At 44.8% G+C, this 25,641-nt stretch overlaps 1 protein-coding gene across 2 annotated transcripts; it reads left to right on the forward strand.

The window, feature by feature from the left end:
- Window positions 1-4,236: 4,236 nt before the first annotated feature.
- On the forward strand, window positions 4,237-25,120 carry LOC135917885 (streptococcal hemagglutinin-like). Of its 2 annotated transcripts, none has more exons than XM_070527100.1 (3): window positions 4,237-4,371; window positions 12,390-13,941; window positions 20,392-25,120. In XM_070527100.1, exons 1-3 carry the CDS (start codon window positions 4,272-4,274, stop codon window positions 22,895-22,897), a joined length of 4,158 nt encoding a protein of 1,385 aa, XP_070383201.1. In that variant the 5' UTR covers window positions 4,237-4,271; the 3' UTR covers window positions 22,898-25,120. The 2 variants fall into 2 exon arrangements, with proteins under 2 accessions (XP_070383201.1, XP_065307571.2); XM_065451499.2 differs by lacking the exon at window positions 4,237-4,371 and adding an exon at window positions 4,485-4,618.
- The last annotated feature ends 521 nt before the right edge of the window (window positions 25,121-25,641 follow it).

Raw genomic sequence — 25,641 nt, forward strand, 5'->3', positions numbered from 1 at the left:
TAGTTTCGTTCTCCGCGCGCGCGACTGCACGACCTGAAAAACACAGCAGAAAATTTCAGTCTGTCGTACTTTGGGACGTTGTTTCTGTCGTTCTGTTGTCTGTAGTGTGACGTCCTGTAGTGTGACATCCTGTAGTCGAAAGTTCTGTAGTTCTTGATCAATATTTATTTAAAAATTGACAGATACTTCTTTAAGGCTATGTAAATTTGTTAGTACAAAAAATAAAAAATCAGAAGTAAAAAAAAGGACTTCCCCGCCGGGGATTCGAACTCGGGACCTGAGGACCCCGAATCCAGCATCTTACCACTGCATCACGCCGAATTTTTTTTTCTGTATTACATGGAAAAGAAAACTGAAGGTGTATTACAAAGTGGACACAACTACACAATTAAAACTCAGGCAAACACACACGTGCATCCAACAAGTGCATCCAGTCTGGCGGAGGTTCCTGCGCAGCGTAGACACTTCTTACATAAGCAGCCCTTTCGCGAAAGAAGGACTTTGTAGATCGCAGGCTTTCGGCATGGCGGTCACACAGTCTACTTCTCCATAGGCTATGTAAACCAAGTACTATGAACATGTCATAGGGAGGACCACCCGTAACCTTAAACGGTAGAAACCTAATTGTATATGGAGTCATGTCAACGTCCTTTTTAAGCGTCCGTTGAAGAATGTCCCAAAAATATACAGCGTCCCTACAGTCTATGAAGCAGTGATCTATGGTTTCGGCACGTGGACAGAGCCGACAGTTTGTTGACCACGGCACAGAGCAACCCCTCGAATTCAACCAAGTTTTAACAGGGAGTGTTTCAAGAAAACTTTCAAGACTTTCAACTTTCAAGAAAAGTAATGTGTCAACAACAACCTTAAGAAAGCCCCAAGGAGCCTGTGAGACATCTTTGGCATTTGATGACACTACTATATTAGGAACATAATGAACTAAACGGAGTTACAACATTTCACGCAAGAACGGATGGTCACTGTCTCGAAAGAAAAACAGGCGAGAAACAATTTGCCTGACGAAGAGGTGGACTAATCTTAGACCACCACGTTCAAGGGGAAGGAACAGATTGTTGCGCCGCGTCGATTCACAACTCGAACTCCAAATAAATGTTGCAGATATACGATGCAGTACATGAAGGCGAAGTCGTGAGCAGTGCAGTACTTGCAGCACATACATAAGACGGGAAGCTAAGAACACGTTGCACACTTCAGCACGAAAGAACATTGACAAATTCCGCCCTCGCCATGAATTCACTTTACGTTGAATTTTGCCAACTTCTCCCGACCAATGAGCGTTGCTATTTCTATACTGTGAGAGAGGCAGACCTAAATAACGCAGATCTTCTTCCCATTGAATGCCTGCGTCATGTGATGGCATTGTGGCCCATAATCCAAACCGAAAATCTCAACTTTTTTCAATGTTAACGCTTGCACCAGAAGCCGCACAAAATTGTTCTGTAATTGCAAGAGCAGTTTTTACACTCGTTTTATCGGTAACAAAAAAAGGACACGTCCTCTGCATACACAATAACCCTAACCTCATTAGTCGGTGATTTAAACCCTTGGAAATCTTGTCCTTTAAGAATGCTCATACAAAGTGGCTCTAAATACAAGTAGAACAGAAGCTGTGACAAAGGGCATCCTTGTCGTACTGATAATTCAAGCCTAATCGGATCGGAGAGATAGCCATTCACTATCAGCCTCGTTGAGCCATTAGCATAACATATCCTGACTCCTCTAAGGAGCAGGGATTCAATATTTATATGCTGTAGTGCAGTAAACAAGAATGAGTGATTGACCCTGTCGAACGCCTTAGCCAGATCTAGCTGTGCAACTGTCACCTGTCCAATCCCCTCAGCCACACACTCTAGCACCGATCTCGCAACATGAACGTTCGTCTGAATGGACCGGCCTCTCATGACACATGTTTGATGATCACCGTGTGTGTGTGTGATGTGGTCGGTGATCATCAAACGGTTAGCTAATACCTTTGCAAAAATTTTATAATCCACATATTGCATAAGGCGATAGGCCGATGTCCGTCCACTTTTTGCAATATTGTCTCAACATCGCTTTTGGATATAAGGACGTGTGCCCTTCGTACATTGTGGCGGTTGGGTACCCTACTTCCAAGGCATCAGTATACCTGAAGTAATAATGGCGATAAGAGGAAACGAAAACACTGATTAAATTAAGCCATCCGGTCCGGGCGTCTTGCCCTTCGCTAACGTCAGAATTTCTGTCCTAACGTCAGAATATCGCTGTCACGATAGAAAGCTGTTGTCACGACTTCAGAACTCTTGTTGTCGCGACAGAACGTTTCTGTTGCAGAACTCTTGGTCTTCGCGACAGAATGTTTCTGTTGCGACATCAGAATTTCTGTCGTAACGTCAGAAATCTCTGTCGCAACTACAGAAAGGTCAGGAACTTCTCTCGTACAACAGAAATTTCCGTAGTTGCGATAGGAATTCATGTTGTCTTTTTCAACTGGGGATCGAAACGGAATTACATCTCTTTTACTATGGAGCGAAAAAAAAAGCAAGAACATGCCGACATTCTGTTCGCATGTTTCATTATTTCTGTAAACATTAATTAGTCTATTCAAGCAACAGATTAAGCAAATAACTGATGTTGCCTTAATAGCTCTCCAAGTCAAGTGTTAATATGAGTGACGTCACACCACTACCATGTACGTAGGCGCACTTGCGTGACTGACGTCGACCATCCTCCATGACGTCGGCTCTCCGGCTGCAGACGTAGTGAAGGGCCCTTTAAATCCAAAGAACGCGACCATATAGGTATGAATAACATTTGGGCACCGCCTATTCTAAAAGGCGGCCGAAATACGCTCTTGCAGGAGAGGGCTGACGACCGAACGACACAGGTCTCATAATAGTAATTCGCACTTTTCTTTTCCGTTCCCTGCTGCAGCTTACGCTTATAGGCGAAACGTTTATAGTTTGTAAACGTTGGACAGGCTGGCGCATGTGCGCGAACAACGTTAATGTTTAGTCATTGGTCAGGAGATGGTTCCTGTTTTTAGTCTCCTTTCCAGTGTCCAGTGTTCCAAGTCCCTTTTGCACGATGTTAAAAAAAACGCGTCCCTGACCTGCTTCTGGCTCTTACAATCGATTCTGCCGCGCATGCAGCAAGCAAAAGCATGGCCTTTGAGATCGGTATTTGATAGCCAGAGGCGGCAGTCGCCGAGGCGTGGATTTGCGTGGGCAGTCGTGAGGCGTGGAAAGGTGTAATGGTTCCAGGACTTACTTTTGGAAATGCAGTTGTTTGCTTTAAATGAGGGGTACAATCAGGACTCGATGGGAACCCAAGGTCAGTGGGTCGCCTCGCATTGGGCGCTCATGGGAAGACTACAAATGAAGCTGTGCAGGGTGATATATGGGCTGGACTAGTTCTGAAGTGAGGGAAACTCGAAATAAAATTGAGTGTAAAGAACGATCTGAGGAATATGGAAGAAAGTAAATGGGCTGGGAGAGTGTTGAGGTTTCTGTACAGGAAAAACATTGATTCACAATGAAGGGAAATAACTAGGAAGCTTACCAGCAAGTATGCGGCTGTAGGGTGGGCAACACATCAACAGAGAACGTCAAGCGGAAAGACAGAGAGGCCGAAATAATCTCATGGGTGGCGACAATGGAAAAGAAACCTGCCATGAGTAACTACTTACGAGGAAAAAACGAAAAATCAGGAAAGAAACAATTTATGATAACTCAGAGGGAAGCTCATTACTTTTCGAAGCGAGATCGGGATGCCTTAGAACACGCACCTATAGAGCGAGATAAAGGAAGGAAGAAGAAACATGTACTTGCTGCCGTAAAGCTAGGCAAACTATGGAGCACGTTTTATTAGAATGTGAAGACGTCTACCCAGCAGTCGATTTAGGTACCACTGGCCTCCTTGAAACCCTTGGGTTCAGCGAGAGCAGTGGAAAAGTAGTGAATGTCCGCGGCTGTTGAATTGGTGGAAGAAAAGTAGGGAAACGACAAAAAACGGAGACGTACAAAAGCACAGTTCGCAATAGAGGATAAGAAAATTTGGTTGTGGGGAGTTCATAGCGTTTTCATTTTTTTATTGTTTAACCTAGGTAGGACATTGAGTAGTATAATTGCAAGAGCTTGGTGGCGCAACCCACCGCCCCGTTCCAAAGGGGACGCTCATAAACGTCCATTCATTTATTCATCTATTTCCTCTTATATTTATTATATCACCTGAAACCTTATTCTCAGAAAGCTCGATGCCTGACAAAGTGCATGCGGCCAGATGTTTTTCTAATCAAATCCACATTAAACGTTAACAAGGCGCTTTCTGTGCTTTCTGCCTGTCGCCATAGTCCTTTTTTTTTCGCCCCTGGTAAGATAGCGTTAATCTTGCTTCAGCTATGCAATGGCTTTCTTACTCCAGAGTGTTCTTTTTTTGCTTCGGTAGTAGCATGGTGTGTGGTGCCTCCAGTAAATATAGTCACGGAATCCATGGTTTCTGTGCCATCTCTGTGCGTTTGCCTTGTTTGTGGTGTTGTACCGGTCGTACTTGGTGCGCTCGTGTTTTGAACTTTTGGTCGTAAAACAATGTGACATGGCCCCTTCCCTGCGCAGCACAGGTAAATTGCGAACGTTTTCGCTTATGACGCTAGACTGAGTGCCGAGGGGTAGTTGGTTGCAGTGCTACGTCCATTCTGCGCAGCACGTTGTGGTCGCTTTCCGTGGGCCTGGAAAAAAAAAAAAAAAAAAAAGCTGCCCGTGTCAAACGTCCCGTTGTGTTACCAAAAGTAACCAAAACGCGTGACACGTGTGCTACCTAAAGGCGGCGCCGGAATACCTGGTTGTTACGATGTAAAGCTGGAGCCATGTAGCAGGCTGCCGTCTTTTTTTGTGGTGCGCCCCGTTAAAATTTGTGTAGCTTGAAAAGAAACAAACTGGTGTTCGTCTGCACTAAAGTTATTGCGTTTCGCATGAAACGGTGCGTAGAACCTCACAAGAAGTGTCTGTGGCGTGTACGCCGATATAACGCGATATAAAGATGCAAACAGCTAACTTGAATCCAATATGTTAAAAATTGATACTGATTTGGCAATCAGTACGGATTGAAGAGGATTAGTGCCAGCCATTTTTGGCCTGATACATGCAATCACAGAGCCGTTGCTGGAGTCTGCAGATAAACTCGGTAACGGGGCTTTAATATAGCTAATTGAGCCCCTCACACAGTGACATGTATACGTTCCACCACAAAAGCGTAAAGATAACTATAACATCCACTACATCCGATATGTATAGAATTGCTCGATCGTGGTCGAAAATGCCCCGTGCGAATGGGTATTATTTTGTGTTAGTTTGCTGATAAGATGTTGCCTGCCATGTAAACGATGAACTGCAAGTGGAATGTTAGCCCATCTTGTTTTTATATTATTTTCTTCATATAGATATATATATTTTGCGTGTGAGTGCGTGCCCGCGCCATTTTAGCGTATACTCGTGTCTTGCTGTGATCGTATTCCTATATTGTCATTGTTGTGTTGCCACAACCTGTGTGCCTCAAATCTTTCACCACCAATCTTCTAGAAAGCTCATATTTTCTACGCTTAGCATATCGGCAATGTTCAATAGCTTGGTAAACAAACAGGTTTGTGCTCAATAGTTAGCCCCTCCAAGCTGTGTAGGGATATGTTAATCTAGGCTAAGTACGTGGAGGTGACGCCCATCACAGGAACTAAATCCCTAAATGAATAAGAATGGGTTGCGTGCTTCGTACGCCTTCTTGAACTTGAAATACTTGAACACCCTTAAATTCACAAAAACAAAGAGATTCAAGGGCCCTTAAAAGCCCTTAAAAATAAAGGTGCTGCATGAATTCCTTGAAAACTGAGGTTGGGGGCATCTATTGAACAATGAAAGTAATGAACTCTTCATTGGGGTTATGCCATGGATAGTGTCTACCAGAAGATAGTCCTTGATGTTTCATATTCAGTGTCTCCAAATGATACAATGTGGTATCTTCACAGCAACCTGTGACAGGCTTGTATAAATTACCATTACAGCATGATGCTTTTGTGAAAATTTAGTACATAAACAAGTGCCACAAAGATGACTATATTTTACCATTGTACATCACATAACTCAAAAACTTTAACAGCTGCACAGAAAGTAATGACAGAGCTGAAATCTGCATAGAAAACTCTATAATTGTCCGAACTTTGAAACCTCTAGTACAAGTAAAAAAAATTGTTTCGAGGAGTGTCTTGCCTTGAAAAGACAGGAAGACAGTAGCATAGATTATACAGCAAGTGGGTGTGGCTGGAATACTAGGTGAGATAAATAGAAAGCAGTAAAATTGGCAGCTCAATGCACAGAACAAGTAAGCGCTAGTTTTCAAGACTAACAGGATAAGGGCCAAGGAAACGGAAATGCCGTTAAAGCATGGCATGTGGTGAGGTGGTCTGATGAGATGAAATTGACCTGGATAGGATGGCATGGCACTAACGCACAACATGGGTTACCGGCGATCACTGTGAAAGACCTTCGACCTACAGTGGATGCAAAATGGATTGATGATGGTGATGAATCTGAGATTCTTTGTTTCGTTCTGTACAGGAACAGAAACTGGAGCAAAAGCAAAAGGCTGAGAGCCTGACAGAGGCCTTTGCTTCAAGTATGCTGTGCAGGCTAGCTGTATGCTGGCCAGTATGGGCACTTTTGTAACAATCACATCTAAACCAGCACATTTTGATGCAAGAAAAAATAACCTAAGCAGAACATATTGCTCCACGCATGTGATATTTGCTTGTTTGAATGTGGCGCATGGGCGCCATCACTCGAGAAAAGAGGAGGAAGAACAAACTGGGGTCGCTCTGTGAATCTAACCGGTCAGTGCTGCAACTGCTGTTTTAAATATACCCTGTAAATAGTTGTTCATCTTACTGACTCGTCCTTCGCGTAACATTGTGGTGGAGGTGGAACGTTCCCCGTCCTCACCACGGAACACCGAAGTGCCCGCACCGTCGTCTTCTCAGCCATGGCTTCCGATGGAGCCACCCCGTCGCCACCTACACCTGCAGCGCCTACCACAACATACGTTACGGTTCCTAGTCTCCGTGATCCTGGGACATTCTCTGCCCAAACTGACGTTGACGTCGACAACTGGCTCAGCATGTATGAGCATGTTAGCCAAAGCCACCACTGGGACCTACCATCATGCTTGCCAATGTGATCTCTTATCTGGACGGGACACTACATGTCTGATTTCGCACCCATGAGGACAAGCTCTCCAGCTGGGACATTTTCAAAGAGCGGCTTCGCAACCTATTTGGCAACTCGTCAGGTCGCCTACAGGCTGTGCGAAAAGAGCTTGCCACCCGTGTGCAGTCATCGACCAAATCGTATGTCTCCTACATACAGGAAGTGCTCGCACTTTGCCAGAAAGTCGAAAAGCACATGACCGAGGTTGACAAGGTGGGCCATATCCTAAAAGGCATCACAGACGACGCCTTCAATTTGCTAGTCTATAACGACGTTTCTACCGTCGACGCCATCGTCAAAGAATGCCGCCGCTTCGAGGTAGCCAAGAGGTGCCGCGTCGTCCTACACTTTTCCCGGCTCCCAAAACCCCTGCCACGTCCTCTTACTCCGCTCTTACCACCACATGGCCATTTCAAAAGAACGTCACCCATATCGTTCGCTGTGAGATTTAAGTGGCGAGTCCGGCCCCCCCTTCGTCCACGACCCCCTGAAGGTACCTTTGACCAAGCGGCCCCCACTATTTCCGTTATCCAAGCAGTCGTGCGGCAAGAAATTGCAAACCTTGGCATTCCTACTGCCTGCTCTGTCTCCTGACCTGATTCGGCACCCATTCCCATGTCCAAAACCTGTAATGACCAATATTTCGCTCCCAGACCACACAATCCTGCCGGATGGCGAACCCCAGACGACAAACCCATCTGCTTCCACTGCCACCGCGTCGGTCATGTATCCCAGCACTGCCGCACCACCTGGATACCGCCGTACTGGAGTTCATTCCCTGCTCCTCACCCATACACCGACGCGTGCCGTTACTCACCTCACCGTCTGTACCCTGCTTCTGACACCCCTGACAGCCACTCATCCATGTGATGATCATCACCTCATTGCCATCGCTCCCCATCACCCCAGCCTCGCCACTTTTCTTCGCCAAACCGGCCGACGAAAAACTAGGCCGTGCAGCTCTTGGAGGTAGTGCTGCATCACGTTCGTCCTGTCCAAATCCTCCATTGATGCTCCTCACCAACACGAACCTAATTGAAGTAGACGTAGATGGTTTTCCGTTGATGGCATTAATTGATACTGGAGCCCAAGTGTCCATAATGAGCACTAACCTATGCTGTTGCCTAAAAAAAGTTCTTACGCCTGCCATCACTCGAGCCGTACGCATCGCCAATGGTGCCACTGTTGCCGTCGGGGGTATGTGCACTGCTCGCCTAGGAACTGCTGGCCGCCAAGTTCCAGTCCTGTTCACCGTGCTGACCAGTTGCCCTCATGACCTAATCTTACAGCTCGACTTTCTGACGTCGCATTCAGCCCTCATCGACTGTACCACTGGCATGTTGTGCCTAGAGTTTCCTCTTCTTTCAGACGTTCGCCCCAAACAACAGAACACCCTCTGCACTACAGCGTTTGTTCACTTACCTCCAAAAGCCCTAACCTTCGTCGAATTGGCCTCAATGACAACCGTGCCTGATGGCGACTATGTCGTCGCACCTATTCATGATGTCCTCCTGGCGCTCGACATCTCTGTGCCACAATCCGTCGTAACCCTTGCCACTAATAGGATGTGTCTCCCCGTTATAAATTTTGGCTTGACGAAGCAAGTGTTACCTGAAGGCCTAGCAGTGGCCACGCTCGGGTCAGTGACAGACGACCACGCCACTGCTTTTGCAGCCGACGCGTCTCCAGATCCTCCTGATTACCCGCAGGATGCCTTGAACCTCGACAGCCTATTACGTCCCATGGTCGCTCCAGACCTCGCATCTGACCAAGCAGCCGCCCTATATCACCTATATCGCCAAGACGTGCACTTCCCGCCTGGTTCTTTGGTGCTTCTGTGGTCTCCGTCGCATCAGGTCGGCCTGTCAAAAAAACTGCTGTCTCGTTACACAGGCCCATACTGAGTGCTTCGTGCCGTGACTCCCATCACCTATGAGATCGCACTTGACGCCCCATCTGCTTCCCAGTCCAGTGATATCGTGCATGTTACACAACTGAAGCAGTATCACCCTCTCAGTCATGACATTTAGACGCTCTGGGATGTCTCTTCTGCCTCCAGGGGATTATGCTACAAGCGGTTGATATTTGCTTGTTTGAACGAGGCGCGTGTGCACCATCACTCGAGAAAAGAGGAGGAAGAACAAACTGGGCTCACACTGTTAATATAACCGGTCAGCGCTGCAACCGCTTTTGTAAATATACCCTGTAAATAGTTGCTCGTCTTATTGATTCGTCCTTCGCATAACAATATTAAAGAGAGTATTGAATACACTCGAACCTCGTTATAATGAAGTTGGAAGAAGGGTTGAAATTCTTTATATCCGTTACTTCGTTGCATCCATTATTGACATTTACTGCAGTTTGTGCCCAATGGGGTGCACAATTGTAAATATAAAACTAAGAATACGGCTTTGCGGCCCATAAAACTGCTACACAGCCAGTCTTGTGATGAAATTTGAATATAACAAAAATAATTTCCATCTCTGCAATGCATGACTTCACACCTGACACGACAGCCTTTACATAGCTGCCTTTTGTTCCATTGCGATGGCTTCCACATCCGCTTTTCATTTGGCTCGTCAGTTTCGAGCAGCATGTGGCACACAGCACAGCACTCCGTGGTGTGATCGAGGAGGCAAGCGAAGTTCGCCATGCCAGCTTGCCCGCGCGGCGCGCGAATGTATGGCCTAGCCGTGACCCCTGAGGTTGTGCCGGGGAGATCTCTGGGGCCACGCCCAACTGCACCTGCCTGCGCAGCGCGGTGCACAGCAGTGAATCCACTCATCTTTCGCGCCACCACACAGTGTGGCACAGCTCGCGCAGCCAGGCGCACGCAAGAGAGAGAGGTCTGTGGATAAGTGCAATAGTAAGCTGCTTGTTCACTGGTGTGCAGCTATGTGCGGCGGTGAGAAAGACAAGTGTTGCTTGATGACGTATTGGACGCGGGGCACAGGAGTTTTGAACGGCTGCAGCGAATGAGTGCAGAATCCTGCAGAAAGCGATATATGCGGCATGCAACAGTCGGGTATTTTTTTTGCTTCGGAGATGAGTGTAGTTCGTTCTATTCACTGGCAGAAGAATTTCACTTTGTTAGCAGAAGGCTTTAAATACATAGATCCCTATGGATGATTTCAAAAGAAATCTTATTTACCTCGTTATACCTATTATTTCGTTTAATGGGGTTCAATTGTAGTTTAAGTCTGTAGTACATACATACAAAACGTTGCATTAATATAATGCATACAGATTTGCAACCTTACTTACTGGTATGGCTGGCCACTTTCTAATATTAATTTATACTGCACAACATTTAGCTACACAGTTGCTATATTTGCCTATCATAATTAATTCTGTAGTATGCAAAGTACAGTTTGACCCCAATTTTGTGACCCTGATGTTACGAATTTTTTTATATTTATGAAAAAATTTAATATTCCCAATGTTTTTTCCTTGAGTATAATGTATTTACAGATTTTTTTATGAAAGAAATTAACCGTTGCTCCCGATTTTACGAAGCAGCCCCGAATAAAATGGGCAGAAAAACAGCTAAGGGATGGCACAAGGATCTCTGCATGTGGCAGCCTGGAATCGAACAAAGCTTTAGGCATGCCAGTTTTGGAATGGTGGAATCAAGGTACCACGACAATGCCAGCCCCGAGCAGCAGGTTGAAGAGTCGGCTGCCAGCTTCTGGGAACAGCTCAGCCGGCTTGATGCTATCCTGCATGGCATGAATTTTGCTGACTGCATAAGCACTTGATCAGCACAGACATGGACGCAACAGAAAATTTGGATGACGAGGACCTTGTGAAGCTTGCTGCCGACGCAAAAAAAAGTGTCAGAAGAGGACGACAAGGAGGCAAACATAGACCATGTGCTGACAGTTAGTGAGGCCATGGATGTTGTCAGCTTCCTCAAGCAATTTGCTGGGTCTGAAGAAGGAGGCGAACAGACTCGTCGCGCTCTTGTGAGCTACGAGAGCTGCGTGATTGCCTTACTAAAGAAGCGTAGGCAAGCCAAAATAACTGAATTTTTTGCTAGAAATAAATTGGTCCTTTCATCTCGGTGCTCTTGTACTTTTTGATTTTACGAGCTTCCCGATTTTACAAAGGTTTGACCACTCCCCGTCAGCTACGTAGAATCAGGGTTAAACTGTATTCAATGGACATACAAAATACAAAAGAAAAAATATGCAAGTTGTGTCACAGCACTTTCGTACTGAACTTTGTCAAGATGAGATATAATCATGCTAAAGAAGTTTACGACAATTCCTCAGATTAGTGTTTAATTTATGCTTCAGAGTAAAAAGGTAACACTGTCATCAATAGAAGGGGAAGAGGCAACTGCAAATGTAAAAAATTATGCAGATCCAGTGAACATCTTGGAATCATTGTGAAGCCAAGCTATCGTGAAGCGATTAATCAAATGCTATAAATTTGCCCATTTCATTCTTGCGTCATTAGTGTAAAGAAAACTGACGTGTGTATGTGCTCTCGTGCACCTGTGCTACACAATGCGACATACTCGGCAATCATCTCAGAGAGCTAGTTGGCACTGACTCAATGGAAGTATACATGTGATTGTAACCCAATAGTTGGCTGCGGTGCTGGGGGACTGAAGTTCGATCCCACCATAGAGTGCGTAATTCAATTTTCTTTTCAAGTGTGAGCTATTCAGCAAGATGGCAGCAGCTCCCAGCAGCCACTGCCAGGAATGTTTTTGAGGGTTGGCAAAGAAATCTTCACTGTAAAACAAAATTCCAATAAATAATGCACAAGTTCCCACATTGACCAAGTAGTAAGAAGTGGTAAAAGTGCATCATGGTTGTAAGCTGGGGCAAGGCCTCCTGTGGAATTTCAGTACCCTTGTCTCAAAATATGGTCAACTTTGTGCATATGACGGGTTACAAATTAGGCTCTAAGATGGCAGTGCTCCCAGACCAGCGTATTTATTGCATGTTTTCTCTGTCCCTTTTGCACAGAGAGCTTACAGTCTTTTCAGTACACATTACAGTTATTCTTTGGAACTAAAGAGTGAGTGACAGACTCGCCTACGGAAGTAGAGGAGATAGTGTGTTAATGTTTGATTCTCTTTATCAAGAAATCAATCCCTCACATTCTGAATCCTTTTTTCCTGTCCAGTGAAGGTTCCCAAACGAGCGGTGCAACTTGCGACTTCCACGAGCAAGCAGTCAAGCCTCAAGTATAAGTTGCTGTTCAAACGCTCGCAGCAGCCGAGCAGCGAAGATCTTTCCAGCCAGAGAGGTGTGTCCCAGCCTTCAAACTTGCAACATGCCACGCATAAGGTACCAAGACCCACTGGTGATACCTCCACTCGGAGAGGTCCCAAGACCATTGGAAGTCATCTCAAAAACCCTGGTGATAATATTGATGTCCCTGCCCAAAGCGGCAAGAAGCCAAAGTCGCAGGAATCCCCTGATAGGGTGCCACGGCAACCCATGTTGAAGTCAGATACCGAAGACTCTGATGATGTTGACAACCCAACCCACAGCAAGAAGACGACGTTACAAAAATCACGTGATAGGGGGCCACGGAAACCCATGTTGAAGTCAGATACCGAAGACTCTGATGATGTTGACAACCCAACCCACAGCAAGAAGACGACGTTACAAAAATCACGTGATAGGGGGCCACGGAAACCCATGCTCAAGTCAGACACGGAAGACTCTGATAACATTGACGACCCAAACCACAGCAAGAAGACAAAGTTACAAAAATCACATGATAGGGGGCCACAGAAACCCATACTCAAGTCAGGCGCAGAAGACTTTGATGGTGTTGATGACCTGGCCAAGAGCAAAAAGCCAAAGTTACAGAAATCACCTGATAGGGTGCCACGGAAACCCATGCTCAAGTCGGACACCAAAGACTCTGATGACATTGACGACCCAAACCACAGCAAGAAGACAAAGTTACAAAAATCACATGATAGGGGGCCACGGAAACTCATACTCAAGTCAGACACAGAAGACTTTGATGGTGTTGATGACCTGGCCAAGAGCAAAAAGCCAAAGTTACAAAAATCACGTGATAGAGGGCCACAGAAACCCGTGCTCGAGTCAGATACCGAAGACCCTGATAATGTTGATGACTTGACCGAAAGCAAGAAGCCAGAGACCGAAACAAGAAGCCAGGAATCGCCTGATAATGTGCCATGTAAACCCATGCTCAAGATAGACGCCAAAGGCTCTGATGATGCTGATGACCTGGCCCAAAGCAAGAAGGCAAAGTTACAGAAACTACGCAATACGGTGCAACAGAAACCCATGCTCATGTCAGACACTGAAGACTCTGATGACGTTGATGACCCAACCTACCACAAGAAGTTAACATCAGAGGAACCGCATGATCAGGTGCTGCCACGAAAACCTACACTCAGGTCGAATGCCAGATCCAATCCTGGCATGCAAATAAGACAGCCTTGGAAGGTGGACCTTAAGAGAGCCAGCAGGCTTGCTGGGCCGCTGAAAGAGCCACAGAACACTTTCCTGAAATATAAAGACAGCCTAGGAGAAAAGGCACAAGCTAGCAAAATTCATGAGGCAACATTCAAGCCAATCAGTAGCAGTTCAGGCATCACCCAGCAAGCAGACAAGCGGGTTGCAGCCCGTGCTGGTATCCAGCACATTAGAAGAATGACTTCCATTGGGCCGCCAAAGTTTAGGAAACCCATGTAAGTTGATATAAGATTTGGGATTACGCTGTTGCAGCTTGGTTCATGAACTGTCTAACAGGACACATAAACATGAGAAAATAGAAATGACTGCTGGTACCTTCATCTTGCAGTTATTTGGAAGGATTTGATTGTCTCTTGATCCAGCTGTCAGTGCAGTAATACAAAAATGTAAAGTTGGCTTTCTAAGCTTTGACAGCTGTAGCACTGATAACTGATGCAAAAGTTGGATGTTGCCCATGTAATCATCATTTCAACACTGTGCAGGTCACCATGATGACAGGTAATGATGTGCTGCAGGAAAGCTGCCTTACTGTTTTGAGAGGGTCTGTTAGCTGCACCCATGTGCCGTCAAGTTGATAGACAGGCGCAACATACATTAAAGGGACACCAAAGCCTTCAAAGGTGCCGGAATATCTCTCTCAGGATAGCATGCTTTCATAAACATGAAATCAAAGGTGTGTCAAACTAGTGCCATTTGAAAACATTTCAGAAAACACTGATTCTAGGGTCAGGACCAGGTTGGTCTGTACTCCTAGCATCGGTTGATTGTTACCATTACTAATATTAAAAAACTAAAGGGTCCTTGCTAAAGAAGCCTCCCAATTATTCTTCATGCAATACTAAAGGTTACAGATGTAGTTAGAGCTGCTAAACACTGTTTTGCTGCATGCTAGTGAACTGTGCATGCAGCTCGATTCGCTTTGAGCACATAACCAACTTGTTTCAAGCTGTCTGCCATGACCTAACCTGAATATTTCACATTTAGCCCTGTAAAAGTGCACTTGGCTACTCAGTGATTCTCAGCAATTTGTGGCTTCTCGCTGATTTTGCCTGATACAGACTTGTCTGTTTTCTAGTACAGTGCTATCGGATATGGCCAGTGCTTACCACATTTGGCCAGCAAATGACCCGAGATTATCAGGACCAGTCAGCTTTCATTCAGCGTATGGACATAACTGTGAGCTGGACAGAAGCATGGAGTTTACTGCAAAAATTATCAGAGGGAACTCTGTGACTGCTATCACTCAGAACGACAGATAGCTGAGCTAGTTGGTAAGGATTCATTATGCAAAATAGAAGTGAGGCGTGCAGACAGGACACAAGAGTAGAGAAGTGGACAACATGAACGCCGCTCATCACTCAGCTGCCATTGGAATAATGGTCAATACATGAATTTGTCTCATCTCTGTGCTTGTGACTGTATGTTCTTGTAGCATTAACTATAACACTTTATCTTTCTAAATTCTCAAGAAATTATACCATTATAAATATGGCAAGGTAACAAGTCTTTTCACACATGCATCAGTTGCGAATTGCATTCATAATGCAATATCTTGTTCACAAATAACTTCTGCGGAAATGCCAAGGTAGCCTTGTGCTGCACTAGGGTGGATGACATTTTTCCCTTAATATTTTGTTGCACATAATCAGTTTGCTAAGGCACAAAGCCAGCCGATGCCTAAAGGACGAGGTTTAGGCAAGTCTGTGCTCTATACCCCACGTTTGCAGACTTGCAGAACCACCATCTTTACAGCTCCTATAACACACTGGCACAAGGGTGCTGTCTAGTAAACTTTGTTCGAAACTCTATAACAGGAAGTATTTAATGAGTTGGAGTAGTTATCTAGTTAAGCAGTTTACAGCAGATGCAGATTTTAACAAGCAAACAGGTTAACATGAGGTTAGAGCACATTTGGCAAACACTACCTTGTGATGGTGTAACAGCTCATTATTAGCACTGGAAAGGACGGAATATATGGTGTGTTGTGCCAATACCCGGAAAGCTACCCGTAAAACTTAAAAAAGGAAAGATTATGTAGATTTAGCGCAGCTGTTGGAATTTACGTTAAACGAAGCTTTTATGAAGTGGGTAATTGAATGCTGCAAAGCTAAATTAGATGGGTAAAATTGGGTTTTATTTTCATTCTTTGCAACTTGACTCTCATGCAGTGTTTATACACTGCATAGGTCCCGACTTTGTTGTCATGCAATCCTTACCGTTTGTTTGCAAGCTACGCAAAAATGCAGAGACAGCAGTTCATGCAAGCACAGACTGCTAGACCTCGACACAGTGATGTCATGACGACAAAGGCAATGTTGGATGTTCTTCGAAGGAAAAAATAATGCAAAAGGCAGTGGTAAAGTTGACTTACTATTTGCATGTCTAGCAACTGTAGCCAAATGGATGCCATCCTGTGTGCATGTGCATCCACACAGACGTGCTCTGCAATATTCTGAAAGAGCTGTGCGGTATTGGCACAAGGGAAGTATGCATTATCTCAATTAAGCTTCAGGTACCTATGCAGAACCCATCAATAATAGACGTGACATAAGCTCATGTCTAACGGCAAAGCAAAAATCATGCTATCGGCAAAACACAATCGTTGTCACCGTCATTCTGCTGCTATTGTCATGCACCCGCTTGCATCAGACACATAGCTGCTTGTCTTACACAAACGTATTGGTCCACATGGTAATGCGTTGCATAATGACATAATGACCAGAAAAATGACTCGCATAACATCAATTCGGTGTGTGGGATCTGCTTCATTTTCTTTTTTTCTCTTGCACTCTCTTGCCCAAGATTTCATCCTCTGGCGAACATTGTAAAGCAGAGGCTTGCAGAGCACTGATGGCATGTTATCCAAATGCTAACAAGTTGGCAAACGTTCGAGGAGATCAGAGCAGGACGCACAGCTATGAAGTCTAACTTAACTGCACATGTGCGGCACTTCAACATTGCCCCTATTGGTTGGTGTATCATCTACCGAAAGCTGCGCATTACACTGTTCACATTTCATTTCATCATGCTAGTATGTCACGAAATGCCTTTGGTATTAGGAGATGTCAGTCATTGTGACTGTATTTGCCAATAACAGGTTCCATTTGTCAATGGACAATTCAAGGGGATAGTTCTGGAACATTTTTGTTCATGCAAAGATGTGTTTTGCTTACACGCATTATAGGCACACGCTGAAATGTGAGGTGCCACGTGGGTATAATCTTTAGCGGTAGGCTGCTGTGGTAAAGGAGGTAAAAGAGTGACAGGCATATTAACTTTTTTTGGTTTGGTTCCTCGGGTAGAGTGACATGGCAAAAACAGATGGTGAGTGGGTGCTTTTGTCAGTAATGTCAATGATGAAAACTTGCCCGTGTTGGGATATTCAGGCTACTGCGTATGTTGACTAACAGGTTACATACGCAATAGCAGCCATCTACATCTCGTTGACTTATTCATGTGTCCAATTTCCTAAATGTACGTGCTCAGAGACTCTCCTTTCTCGTTATACATCAATTATTATTATTTTATGTTTATATATTATTTCTATTTTATTATGTACCATATTACCTGTAAAGTTTGCAAGAAGGATGTGCAACTTTTGTGTCTGCATGCACGTGTGTATGTTCATATAGTAGCTTGTATTGTTTTAAACCATATATTATTTAGATTCATATTATCCAATTACTTGCAATACAGTAAACTCTTGTAAAGATGAAGTTGGTTAAGCAGAATTTTCAGATATGCCGAACAATGTGGGGACATTTGATTGGCATTTCCATTGACTTAACAAAACAAAAAAATCCACTTAGTGCAAACAACTTCGCGTATACTGTTCGGTTAAAGCGTACTTTCGCAATGACCATCAACAATGGCGACTCTGCGACTGATTGAAGTCTTGGCGGGGCATCTGTGGTACTGGAGGGAAAGAAAAAAAGAACACTTCCAGGTGCAAGGCAAATTCGCTCCATGGAGGGCGGGAGCGAGAGAAGTGAGGGAAAAGAATGCTCGAAGAGCTGTTACGGCCTCTGCAAGCTCTCTTCAAAAGAGCTTGCAAAAAAAAAAGAGAGAGCCTCATGTAGCCTCCTCAGGTGTTGGCTACATTCCTTCAAATTCCTAATTTGTCAGCTTGAATAAATTTATGCTTCGTTTATTCTGCGGGAACATACTGTATTCTATCGGGTTATTAAAATTTCCCCATGGGTCTGCAATTGTTGCCATGGTCCAGCGGTAGCCCAGCATGGCCATCTTGGCTTCTATATTCTCAAAGGGGACCTGGCTACGTTAATGCCACGAATCAAGTAACTCACTTATGTCAGTATCATCCTTGCTGATGAAGAAGACACTGTTTAAATGGGCATAATGTAGTACTCAGAAGTCAAATGAAATAATGTGCAGCATTACTAGCATCACTCCATCAGCTGCCTTTTTTGTTCTGATGTCCCACAGAGCGGCAGCAGCTGCCACAGATTGGTTGTCCAGCTTTCATCCCGCAGCAAATGCTTTCCCATAATTCCTGATAAAATAAGCTTCTTTGTATGTGCCATGCTTGCCGTCCCTTGAAGGTGCACTGTGCAGTGTGTTCTCCTCATAAGGGCAGCCATGTCTGGTCAGTCGAGCATTCAAAGAAAGCCATTTCACTTTCAAAGAAGGCGGAAGTATTGTTTGAGGTGACTGCCAGCAAGTTATCAAAGACTGAAATAGCTCTCAAGTTTGGAATACCTAATTGTACACTAACAAGTATCATAAAGGATGAGGTTCAGGTAACCACGATAATAATGGCGATTATGCACCAAAGGGGAAGAAGATGCGAACAGCTATTCACAAGCACTTAGAAGACCTTTGTCTCACCTGGACGCAATGAGCTCGAAGTACCAGTCTACCTCTCAATGGCATTGTTTTGAAAGCCAAGGCAGAGGGAGTTGCACTCCACTTCAATGTTGAATTTTCATGCAACGATGGATGACTCAACCATTTGTGCAAAAGGTATGCACTGGTTTTTCAGTCTATTGTCTGTGAGGCTGCCGCTGTCAACGAAGTGGCCTGCAGCAGCAGACCTGGACAACATTTACAATGTGTACGGGACCGCCCTTTCTGTCACCTGCTTCCCCAAAAAACGCTTGCATTTGCTGGTGACAGCTGCACAGGGGGAAGCATAGCAAGGTTAGAATTACCCTTCTGGTTGGCGTGAATGTGTCTGGAACAGATAAGCTGAAGCTGCTAAGGAAAAATCCACAGTTGACTAGTTGGCTAGGTAATTAAAACTGTTGCCCAAACTGACGAAGGCACAGGACTGCGAGAAGACAAAACACGGTAGCCGAGCACAAGCAGTTGATAGTTTATGCTCGGGTGTCGCATTTTCTTTTCTTGCTTATGTCCTGTCGCATTGTGCAACAGTTTTAATTATGAAGCTGCTAGTTATCAGCAAGGCTAAAGCACTGCAGTGCTTCAAAAACATGCAAATGCTGCTGATAACTTATGAGGCAACTTTGTACATGGGTAATGCCAAATGGTGGATGATGCAGTCATTCCTTTAGCAGTGGCAGTGGGACGGGAATTGCCATTTCCTGAGAGAGAAGGGTAAGGTCGTTTTCTTGGTCGACAACTGCCCTGAGCATTGTCACGTCAACAGACTTCACGCCATCCGTGTAGAGTTCCTGCCCATGAACTCCATTGCGAAGCTCGTACCAATGGATCAAGGAGCGATAGCAGCTTGAAGGAGCGCTTTTGCCTATCACTTCTACGGAGAATGCTGCTTTGCATGTAGAGTGGTAGTGTGTGCACAGTTGACCTCCTCAATGCTCTGCACCTGCTAACGAATGCTTGGAGCCAAATGATCGAAACAACCGTCGTTAATTTGTTTCACCATGCGGGGTTTGTGGTGCCTGGCCACTCGGCACAGGATCATTGTGATGACGACATAAACGAGGCAAGTCTGGTTTCGAAACTGGGCAATAAAAGTGTTTTGTAGACATGAGTGCCTATGTCTGCGTGGACGAAGACATAGCAACCTGCAGAGCTGACACCATAAGCACACTCATTGAAGAGGTGCTTAGAGGATGCTGCTGATGACAATGACAACAGCGTGGCACCTGCACCAATGACATGTGACGCAGAAACCTGCCAAAATTCTTTAGTACACTTTCTTCAGTAGCATAAAGACACCAATGCGTTTTTAAATTCACTACGAGAAATGACTTCATTTGTGACAGCATGCCAGTTTGCGCAGCAGCGGGCAAGAATTACAGTTTCGATTAAACTGAGCAACAGTGCTTGAAGCCACTGTTTTCAAATGTGCAAGCCGAAATAAATGCTCTTTTGTAATTACCTCCCCATTGTAAGGCTACCGCAGTTCCTATTTCAAGTAACAGATATTTGGATGCACCTGGCATGATGCCACTTTTTGGAGGGACAGTTCTGATAAGCCAAACTTCTGATTAGACTAACAAATTTTTCTGGTACCTTCAAGTTCATATTAAAGGAAATCTGCTGTATTTCTATCCAAAACTTGTACTAACTACAAGTTGGAAAATGGATTTGTCCTACAGTTATCATCATTTGGCTGACGCCTACAGTTACGGTAGACTGTCAGTAGTGTCCATGTTGTACGTACACCATGCTGTGATTTAACACAACCACTTTGCTCATTTTGTTTACTCTCACTGCAGTACCAAGAGGAAGGACAGTCAATACAAGTGCTCCGTGACAGGATGCCCGCACACACGTGACGAGGGTCTTGTTGGCTTCTGGCTCTTCCCAATCCCCGACAAACAAGATGAGCCATCACTGCATTCTGCATGGCTACAAAGCATGCCTGTTGACTTCAGTATCAACAGGCCCCTGAGCCCCCGCGTGTGCTTCAAGCACTTTGACCAACATAAGGACTTTGTTTTGGCAAGCAAACGTTTAGTTGGACTCAAGCCTAATGCTGTCCCCTCCAAAATGCCACGAAAGTGCCACCATAGGCAATCCATGACCTCTACTGACGCAGCACAGGAATTAGAGTCCGCAAATTCCATTGACACAGGATGTGGATCACGGTCCACTACAGCCACTGACGGAGTTAATGAGCTACAGTCAACAACTGTGGTTGCAATGAACCACGGATCTCAATCCACAACTGGCACTGGGAAGGAATCTGAGCCTATGTCTATTGTTGGCACAGCACAGGAATCGCAGGCCATGACAGCTGCTGAAGCAGCACAGGAATTAGAGTCTGCAAATTTCATTGACACAGGACGTGGATCACGGTCCACTACAGCCACTGACAGAGTAAATGAGCTACAGTCAACAACTGTAGTTGCAATGAACCACGGATCTCGATCCACAACTGGCACTGGGAAGGAATCTGAGCCTATGTCTATTGTTGGCGCAGCACAGGAATTGCAGACCATGACAGCTGCTGAAGCAGCACAGGAATTAGAGTCCGCAAATTCCATTGACACGGGATGTGTATCACAGTCAACTACAGCCACTGACGGAGGAAATGAGGTACAGTCAACAACTGTGGTTGCAATGAACCACGGATCTCAATCCACAACTGGCACAGGAAAGGAATCTGAGCCTATGTCAATTGTTGGCACAGCACAGGAATCGCAGACCATGACAGCTGCTGAAGCAGCACAGGAATTAGAGTCCACAATTTCCATTGACATGGGACATGGATCACAGACCACTACAGCCGCTGATGGGGGAAATGAGCTAGAGTCAGTGACTGTGGTTGCAATGAACTATGGATCTCAATCCATGAGTGGCACAGAAAAGGAATCTGAGCCTATATCTATTGTTGGCACAGCACAGGAATCACAGACCATGACTGCTGCTGGCACGAACTCAGAACCGCACTGTTCAAATGCTATCACCTCTGCACCGGAATTAGCATCAGACAGTAACTCAAGATCTGCAGCTGAATTGGGGCCCACTTTCCAAGCTTCAACAGAGTTGATAGGGGACAATTCAGGGGCAGGACAGCAGAACAAGGACAATGTTTGTGCTAGTGTAGTATCAGTAAATACAGGGAGTCTTGAGGAAGCAGCCAAGTACTGTCCCATGGTCGTCACAGTGTCCCCTCTTCAGACAGAAGATACAAACACTGGAACCTGCGAACCTCTGCCCTCAGGCACTCAGTCGGAGAAATGTGCCCTCGAATCAGTTTCCATGCAGGCCACCAATGTGTGGAATGAGCTGGAGCAACAGAAGCAAGATATTTCCTGTTCTTTGGTTACTTGTGGTCCTGTTGATGATACAGGCAGCAGCACTACTGTTAGCCATTGTGCAAGCCAGGAAGGCAGCCATGACTCTGATGTCAATGCAGATGTGTGTGGGCTGGTGAAGTCTGTTCCTAAGGAAATGTGCAGTGCTTTGACTCCACCTGTTTTAGTTACTGACAATGAGACAGCAGATGCCATGGTCGGCAAATTAGAAATTGACTTAGAGACACCCCCACAAGTATCGAAAGATGCTATAGCGTCCTCTATGTCTGCACAGATGTGTTCTACGAGTAAGCTTGTTGATACCAGCAGTGACCAAATTGACAAAGAGGGAATGAAAGTCACCACTGAAAGACACAATCTTGATCCTCCTCATCATATTGAAAGCAGTCATAGAAACGATGCTTCCATCACTGCTTTCCGCACAGCTGCCAAGGTCTGTCACACATTAGATGTACCAGCAAAGCCACTGTTTCAAAAAGAAGTCACAGTCTCTAATGTAGCTGTGCTGAGCCATAATCTCAGTAACCTTGTCAATTCAAGCAACAGTGAAATGAACAGAAATAAACAGGACAACATGTGTAAAAGAGGGCTGCCTGAGTTTTCTTCGCAGAGCTATGGTTATGATGTTCAAAGGGGTGACGGACTTGTCTCGAGCCATGCCTTCAATGTGCCTGTTTCGAAAGCTGCAGTAGATGGAAAAAACTGTCCAAAAGTTTCAAAGGGACCCAGTGCATCTTGCTCAGCCAATGTGAGGCACCCTACAGACTTGCCTGGTGGCAACAGTACTGAAGAAGCAGGGAAGAGTAAACCGACAAATTCTGCCACTGCAAGTCATCTGTTTGATCCTTCCCAAGGCAGGTACAGTCTTAAGAAAGAAGTCTTGCAAGACGGAGATGAACTTGGCTCGAGCGCTGTTTTGTGCACAGTTGTCTGGGTTCCCACAAGAGGCACCAACCCATAGTATCAAGTGCCTTAAGTTTACAGTCTGGTTCAAGCACAAGTAAAAAGGAAGAAACGGCCATGTAGAAACAGTAACGGAACAGCTCGTAGCACATGTAGTGCTCCATGGCCAATAAACGAAGCCAAAGCCAGAAGCATTGACATGTTGCAGGTGCCTTTTGTTGTTTGTGGACATTGCTAAACGTGACTGGAGTGCTTGTGTGTGCCTGTTTGTTGAAATATTTATTGTTATTAATGTGTGTGCTTGTTCTGTCTTTGGAACACATTTACATCATCAGTATTCCGAACGTTGTGGTTGTGCCTGCATATAGAAGCATTTTGTAAACTGTGCATAGGAATCTTCCTTCTTTGTATCATGTTGTGGAGCTTCTTGTTACATTCAAACAAGAATTTGTTGCATTACACGTGTATGCAGAATTGTTATGGTGGTCCTCGCACTTCTGCAATAAAGGCTAGCATAAAGGTGCTTCAATTGTAGCAGTAGTCAAACGAACGTGCATTGAGGAAGCATTGTGTTGCACAGCGATTAAACTGGGACCAGTAGAGATGCAGACGGGAGCCTCTGTGCATATGGCTGTACTGTTGGCATTCAATGTTTATCGGACACGTAAGCTGAATCTCGTGGACCTATGGACTTGCAAGTCTGTAGGTCAGACTTGCATTCTCCAACATTACTGGAACTTGATTATACAGCTTAGGTGTCTTTAATGTATCATTTGTCAGATTGGCATGCAACTGTGAAGGATTTCTTTAATTTGAAGCATTCTTTGCCTCATTCCAGACGCTTTGCAATAGGTACTCAATTTGGACTCGACAAAAAGTCAAATAATTGGGTCTGAAATACCGGATCCACTCAAACATAAGTGACATTATTCTATAACCGGCCAAAAATGGTGTGCTGTAATCTCTAATCGTCACTTTTGGAGATAAATTCACTTTCGTGTGACTAGCACAAGACATATCAGCAACTGCGAGCAATGGCATTCTTGGCATTGCCAAGGATGCAGTCTTATCACAGCGTGGAAACGCTGCCACCTGCCAGCCTGTCTGATTCTAGTCATGTGAAATATTACGAAGCTGAAAGTACTTTCCAAAGTGGTCATCCAGTTATACATTGCAAGTTCGTCAATGTGTGTTGATGCACCCACATGTGCTTCCTTTAGGCCTCGACTGTCCATGGCCATGATTTTCCGGCAATGTCTTTTATGCTGTTTTTTCACACTTGTTGTTTTTCATGCAGTGGCCAGAGTGGTGTTCCGCAAACGTTATCATTGGAATCAGCTGTCCATTAACAGTAGATAGGAGCAGCATATAACTGGGCAGAAGGCAACGCTACAAAATCGTGGCCTGTATCTCGACCATTGTCATGACGTTGCTACAGATATGCGAAAGCACAGTCAATCACATGCTCAGAATCTTCATTGGCAGCTACTATATATACAAGGCTTTGCTAGGTTTGGTATTGAGGAGGCACTGGCGATATGGCTGATGACTACGCCTGTGACATATCAAAATGAAAATATCACTATTTCTACTCAACTCGGTGACAAAATTAGCACATGGTCATGTAATCAAAGTCCAATTTATCACACGTTGTGTTGTAAGGTGTGCAAAAGTTTATTCATCCTTACTCGTTAAGTCTTTGGGGTAGTGGAGCTGTGGACTAATTCCATGGCAGTGGCGGACTCCAATTCCTGTGCTGCCCCAGCAGTATTCACGGACCTATGTCATAACACCAGCAAAAGCCATCAACTGTGGCTCCTGTCCCATGCCAGCCGTAGTTTATGTTTAATTAACAGCCAATTTTTAATTAAAACTTTAGTTTCCTGCACTGCTTAATAACTCTGAGCTCTACATGTAACACTTCTGTGTCCTTCTGTGATGATACAAGTTTCCATGGCATCATTTTTTTTTATCGCATTGCAAAACAATCTGCAATTCAGTATGTTGTCTGTGTACTTGTGTGAACTTGTTTCATTGTACAAGGAATACCTGCACAACAAATCGTTAATATGCTCCCTTTTTGACCCGTATTACAGGAATTGTTAACCGATTTAAGATCTTTTCAACTTCTGGCTTCTATACACTCTTAATGCAGTTTATTTTGCTTGTGTTGCCAATGTTCAGGGCTGCAGATCCTATCAAGCCTGATAGATGGCATTTCTTCTGTACCCACCAAGTGGCATTGATGCTGAAATAAAATGACCAACAGGTGTGGGAAAAATGAGTGTATCAGTCTGATGTCTCATCACGCCGTATGGTAAGGTTGAAGACTATTTTCAGCTTTCACTCCGACATGCCGATACATCACAGCAACCACTAGCGTGTGCAAAATACATGTAGGATGAGCATAATCAAGGAAAAGAAAAAAAAATATATTTTGCAGAAAAACTTTTAGCAATAGAGGGAAACACCAGGGAGGAAAGCAGAAGTGGGCTTTGTTGTGCCTTCAAGTACGCAGTAGCCGACTTGCTAGAACACATTTATTGCCACTTGCAATGCAATGGAAAGAACCCCAAGGTACTTATGTGGCTGTCTTATATACCCATACAGAGCTACTAATCAGTGACATTACGGAGACGCACACATAGGCACGTGCATACTATCTCGGATACAATTCAGGACCTCAGTGATGGAGCGCCACTACACATTTCACCTAAAGGGCGACGACACAACAGGCTTCACCCTGAGTCACCTATGACTTTGTCAGGAATTTGCACAGCCAGTTCTCGTCTTGCGTGATCC

Source organism: Dermacentor albipictus, chromosome 10 (assembly GCF_038994185.2).
Source record: "Dermacentor albipictus isolate Rhodes 1998 colony chromosome 10, USDA_Dalb.pri_finalv2, whole genome shotgun sequence".
NCBI lineage: Eukaryota > Metazoa > Arthropoda > Arachnida > Ixodida > Ixodidae > Dermacentor > Dermacentor albipictus.